Below are 6652 nucleotides of genomic sequence, written 5' to 3' on the forward strand. Positions count from 1 at the left end.
CACTCAGACTCAGTCACACACATATTAATAACGCCCCGCCCTGCACCTCCCCATTCACTCCACACACACTCGAAATAGGCAAATCTGATCCCAAGCAATTCTCATCATCCCGAGAGGTCCGTCTTGGAATATATGACATTTCATGAACACTACCCTACATATTTCTGAACACAGTATTTATCCTATCATGTCTGTGTGGATATGTGTACTCAAACAATATGTGTTTCATTGAATGATGTGGTAACATTATATGACACTCCTTTGTCAATGTCTTATAGGCATGAGGATCTGCAGGTAACTGTTGGAATGTCATAAGAATTAAGTTTCAATAGGGTAACAGTTAACCATTATTTTGAACCCTCTGTCATAAGGGCTACATAACATGTTCATAACAGTGTCATAACAGATGACATAAACAGTCATGGCAGCTTATGAACAGCTTATGACAACTAATTTGACAATGCCATGTGTTGAAATCAATGTTGAAATCAGTTAATTAGCTAGTCTTAAAACTAGCCCAAAAATGTTTTATATTTTTTTCTTCATTTTTTTTACCCCATTTTCTCCCCAATTTCGTGGTATCCAATTGGTAGTTACAGTCTTGTCTCATCGCTGCAACTCACATATGGAGAGGCGAAGGTCGAGAGCCGTGCGTCCTCCGAAACACAACCCAACCAAGCCGCACTGCTTCTTGACACAATGCCCACTTAACCCGGAAGCCATCAACACCAATGTGCAGGAGGAAACACCGTGTCAGCGTGCATTGTGCCCGGTCCGCCACAGGAGCTGCTAGTGCGCGATGGTTCAAGGACATCCCTGCCGGCCAAACTCTGGGCCAATTGTGCGTCGCCCAATGGGTCTCCCGGTCACGTCCGGCATGCAACAGAGCCTGGACTCGAACCCAGAATCTTTAGTGGCACAGCTAGCACTGCTATGCAGGGCCTTAGACCACTGCGCCACTCGGGAGGCCAGCCCCAACATTTACCGCATTTCAGCATGACACCCCTATAGGTCAATCACATCTGATCATTGAAACTCATGGATTTTTCAGTGTYCCTGTGTTGTGACACGTCAATTAATCACATCTCTATTATTTGACTCATTCTACATTTTGTTGTGTTACAGCCTGAATTTAAAATGGATTAAATGTAGATGCTCGTGCCGTGGGGGAGATCTTTCTTGGGCTATACTCGGCCTTGTCTCAGGGTAGTAAGTTGATGGTTGAAGATATCCCTCTACTGGTGTGGGGGCTGTGCTTTGGCAAGGTGGGTGGGGTTATATCCTGCCTGGCTGGCCCAGTCTGGGGATATCGTTGGACGGGGCCACAGTGTCTCCCGACCCCTCCTGTCTCAGCCTCCAGTATTTATGCTGCAATCGTTTATGTGTTGGGGGGCTAGGGTCAGTCTGTTATATCTGGAGTATTTATCCTGTCTTATCCGGTATCCTGTGTGAATTTAAGTATGCTTCCTCTAATTCTCTCTCTCTCGCTCTCTTTCTCTCGGGAGCACCTGAGCCCTAGGACCATGCCACAGGACTACCTGGTCCCGATGACTCCTTGCTGTCCCCAGTCCACCTGGTCGTGCTGCTGCTTCAGTTTCAACTGTTATTCCTGCGGCTATGGAACCCTGACCTGTTCACCGGACGTGCTACCTTGTCCCGGACCTGCTGTTTTCGACTCTCTCTCTACCGCACCTGCTGTCTCTAACTCTGAATGATCGGCAATGAAAAGCCAACTGACATTTACTCCTGAGATGCTGACCTGTTGCACCCTTTACTACCACTGTGATTATTATTATTTGACCCTGCTGGTCATCTATGAACGTTTGAACATCTTGGCCATGTACTGTTATAATCTCCACCCGATAGAGCCAGAAGAGGACTGGCCACCCCCTCAGAGCCTAGTTCTTCTCTAAGTTTCTTCCTAGGTTCCTGCCTTTTTAGTGAGTTTTTCCTAGCCATCGTGCTTCTACATCTGCATTGCTTGCTGTTTGGGGTTTTAGGCTGGGTTTCTGTATAGCACTTTGTGACATCGGCTGATGTAAAAAGGGCTTTATAAATACATTTGATTGATTGATTGATGTTTTGTCCTTGGGCTACACACAATACCCCCATAATGTCAAAGTGGAATTATGCTTTTCTACATTTTTACAAATTAATAAAACATTAAAAGCTGAACTGTCTGGCGTCAATAAGTATTCAACCCTTTTGTTATGGCAAGCCTATATAAGTTCAGGAGTTAACATTGGCTTAAGAAATCACATAATAAATTGCATGGACTCACTCCGTGTGCAATAATAGTGTTTATCATGATTTTTGAATGGCTACCTCATCTCTTTACCCCACACATACAATTATCTGTAAGGTCCCTCAGTCGAGCAGTGAACTTCAAACAGCGATTCAACCACAAAGACCAGGGAGCTTTTCCAATGCATCACAAAGAAGGGCATCTATTGGTAAATGGGTAAAAAAAAAAGTAGACGCTGAATATCCTGGTGAAGTTATTAATTACACTTTGGATGTAACACCCAGTCACTACAAAGATACAGGTGTCCTTCCTAACTCAGTTGCCAGAGAGGAAGGAAACATCTCAGGGATTTCACCATGAGGCCAATGGTGACTTTAAAACAGAGCTTAATTGCTGTGATAGGAGAAAACTGAGGCTGGATCAACACCATTGTAATTATTCCACAATACTAACCTAATTTACAGTGAAAAGAAGGAAGCCTCACAGCTGCAATGGCGGCCAAAGCTGCTTCAAAGTATTGACCCAGGGGTGTGAATACTCAGGGGTGTGAATACATGAGATATTTCAGTATTTAATTTTCAATAAAATTTCTAAAGACATCTTTTCACTTTGTCACTACGGAGTATTGTGTGTAGATGGGTGAGAAAAAAATATTTCATCCATTTTGAATTCAGGCTGCAACACAACAGAATGTGGAATAAGTCAAGAGGTATGAATAGTTTCTGAAGGCACTGTAGTTTACAAATTACAAAATGACATATCGGTTGCCTTACCCTGTAAGCAGTCTATGGACAAGGTATGACAGCACAATCCATGACTTGGTTGAGTTTCTCTGGCACATTTCCATTTGTGCCACAAATGCTAAATTGTTAGTGTGTGGAAACAGTGCACGAAAACTAAACCAAAGCATGGATTTCTGTCATACCGTGTCCATAAGACTACTTAGAGGGAAAGGAAACCAATATGTAATTTTATCATTTGAATGAACTATCCATTGTATTTAAATATATAACAATTGACTTGTTGCTAATGGTCTAATAATCCAGTTACAAGTGTGCCAATGACTTGAATATTCAATTAGTGAAATTATGACCGTTTAGTCATATTGATGTGAGGAGTTCTATTGAATGTCTCCTTCAGGGACCTGGAGCTTAACCAGGTCAGTATTCAGGAGGCTGACAGACAATATATATATATTTACAGATATGTAGACAGCAGGTAAGGTTTGGATGACAGGAAAGGGAGGGTATTAAACACATACACTATGTATATGTGTGACTATGAAGCCTAGGGGGCGGTTTTCCGGACACAGATTACGTCAGAGTCCCAAATGGCACCATATTCCCTATATGGTGCACTATTTTTGACCAAGGTCCATAGAGCTCTAGTCAAATGAAATGTACTACACTGAGTGTACAAAGCAGTAAGAACCTCTTTCTAATATTGAGTTGCCCCCCCTTTTTTCCCCTCAGAACAGCCTCAATTCGTCAGGGAATGGACTCGACAAGGTGTCTAAAGCATTCCATAGACTCCAATGCTTCCCACAGTTGTATCAAGTTGGCTGGATGTCCTTTGGGTGGTGGACCATTCTTGATACACACGGGAAACTGTTGAGCATGAAGAACCCAGCATCATTGCAGTTCTTGACACACATGGTGTGCCTGGAACCTACTACCATACCCCGTTCAAAGGCAAAATCTTTTGTCTTTCTTATTCACCCTCTGAATGGCACACATACACAATCCATGTCTCAATTGTCTCAAGGCTTAAAAATCCTTCCTCAACCTGTCTCCTCCTTTCCATCTACACTGATTGAAGTCGATTTAACAAGTGACATCAATAAGGGATCATAGCTTTCACCTGGATTCACCTGGTCAGTCTATGTCATGGAAAGAGCAGGTGTTCTTAATGTTTTGTACACTCGGTGTATATACAGAATAAGCTGCCATTTGGTACAAATTCCATTCGCCAATTTCAATTAAACATAAGCCGACATATTTACCCTTAGACTAAAAAAGGGTCTGGGAAACTGGCCCTAAATCTATCCAGATTGTGTGGTTGCTTCTTTAAAAAGGCCTGTGGATCAATACCCACCACATCACACAGATGCTGCTGCCTTTCTCACTATAAAGGGATCTGAGATATTTTGAGAAGGTTATTTCTCTGCGTCAGGAGATGTTCAAACCCCTACTGGTTATTTCTCTGCGTCAGGAGATGTTCAAACCCCTACTGGTTATTTCTCTGCGTTAGGAGATGTTCAAACCCCTACTGGTTATTTCTCTGCGTTAAGTGTTGAATTATTTAACCAGCTACTGTACTGCCAGGTTCTGTCACAAATAGCACCCTATTCTCTCTATAGTCAAAGATTATCTATTATATTAATAGCACCCTATTCTCTCTATAGTCAAAGATTATCTATTATATTAATAGCACCCTATTCTCTCTATAGTCAAAGATGATCTATTATATTAATGGCACCCCATTCTCTATATAGTCAAATATTATCTATTATATTGAGAAGATAGCTGAGTGGCTACTCTAACAATGGAAATACATGATTGAAGATAGGCGAGATCAGGTGGGACCATTCTAGCGAATGAGAGGGCAGATACACCTTGCCGGAATGCATCCACGTATCACTACATTTCTAACAGCCTAACTTCAATTAGATCAAATAAACCTCACGTAATTCAACACTCTCATAGACCTCCATACAAAAAAAGAGCTCATCTCACCTGGATAGATTTTGGCCAGAAGTAGTGCACTACTTTTGACCAGGGCCCATACAGAATAGGGTGCCGTTTGGGACGCAATCCCAGACTCTTTAGGAAGACAGACTCATGTGCAATAGTTTATGGGTTTTCCAGACCAGACAATAAGCACTAATTAAGGTGAAAGCAGAAGTATAGAATCTATATCCTCTGGGATAGTAATAACAGTATAGAATCTATATGCTCTGGGGTAGTAATAACAGTATAGAATCTATATGCTCTGGGACAGTAATAACAGTATAGAATCTATAGTGTCTGGCGGGCGGGATAGTAATAATAATATAGAATCTATATGCTCTGGGACAGTAATAACAGTATAGATTATAGCTCTGGGACAAGTATAACAGTATAGAATCGTATATGCACTTGGACAGTAATAACATATAGACATCTTATGCTCTGGGACAGTAATAACAGTATAGAATCTATATGCTCTGGGACAGTAATAACAGTATAGAATCTATATGCTCTGGGACAGTAATAACAGTATAGAAGCTATATGCTCTGGGACAGTAATAACAGTTGATATGACAAGGTGCTCTTCGGTTTTCCCAGGCTTGTAGCTTTAACAAAGGAATTGGGGGCTAAACTTGTAGAATATAAAAAAAACACCAAATCACTCTTAGCAGGTAGTTAAAACAACTATATTGAGTTGACATGTCCATCTAGCAAAGTTAAAAACAATGCAAACAAGTTTGAGTTTGTTGTGTCCTATTTTTGGTGCGTTTGTTCAGTTTCCCAAATCCCTTACTCTTCATGAAAAGAATGTCGTACGTTACATCACTGAAAATAGAAACTTCTGTCTAGCTAGACAATGATACCAGCCAGCTCTGAAGGCTAGGGCCAGGAGAATGTCACTAACGTGTTCCCCTGATGGAACTGAATCCCCCTACAGCCATTTCATATCTGGGCTCTTCTCCTGTGATATGTGCTCTCCCTTTAAAAGGAATGACCCTGCCTTTTCTGGAATGATCTCATCAATAAGAGATGTGTCGAGGTTTGTGCAGTTTATCAAATTGGCACCCATATAGTGCACTATGTTTGATCTGGGCCCATAGGGCTGGTCAAAAGTAGTGCACTATATAGGGTAAAGGAAGTTCCATTTGAGACGCATCCTTGGTATAAGTAGGGTGGCCTGGGTATAGCCTTTGTGTCAGAGGGAGGACATTGTTGTTTGACGTTATTAAATACTACAAGCTGTGCTTTAAGCCAAATAACGCTGGAAAGATGTTAGAGACGAACTCCCCAGGAATAAAGAGAAGCGCACGCACGCACGCACGCACGCACGCACGCACGCACGCACGCACGCACGCACGCACGCACGCACGCACGCACGCACGCACGCACGCACACACACACACACACACACAGAGAGTAGATGCTTACCTATACAGCGAGGCTGGAACCCGCTCCAGGAGCCGTCGGCCTGGCACAAGCGTGTAGTGGAGCCCACCGGGATATAGGGGGCGCTACAGCTGAACGACACCTCTGACTGATAGATGAAGCTGAGGCCCTCTCTGGAGCCATAGGCAGGCACACCAGGGTCCCCACAGAACTTGGCTACAACAACAGCAGAGCAAGAAGAGCAGATCAAAATGAGCATGTAAAAACCCCACACAGGAACAATGTTACTGTG

General features: G+C 42.7%; 1 protein-coding gene across 1 annotated transcript in view; it reads right to left on the reverse strand.

Annotated features, from left to right (window-relative positions):
* The window catches only part of LOC111955783 (CUB and sushi domain-containing protein 3-like), a 47823-nt gene extending 41171 nt beyond the window's left edge, over window positions 1-6652 (reverse strand). The window contains exon 1 of the mRNA XM_070436402.1: window positions 6403-6652. Within this exon, the coding sequence (XP_070292503.1) occupies window positions 6403-6619 (217 nt within the window). The 5' untranslated portion in view covers window positions 6620-6652. The remainder of the gene's footprint in view (window positions 1-6402) is intronic.

Source organism: Salvelinus sp. IW2-2015, linkage group LG31 (assembly GCF_002910315.2).
Source record: "Salvelinus sp. IW2-2015 linkage group LG31, ASM291031v2, whole genome shotgun sequence".
Lineage (NCBI taxonomy): Eukaryota > Metazoa > Chordata > Actinopteri > Salmoniformes > Salmonidae > Salvelinus > Salvelinus sp. IW2-2015.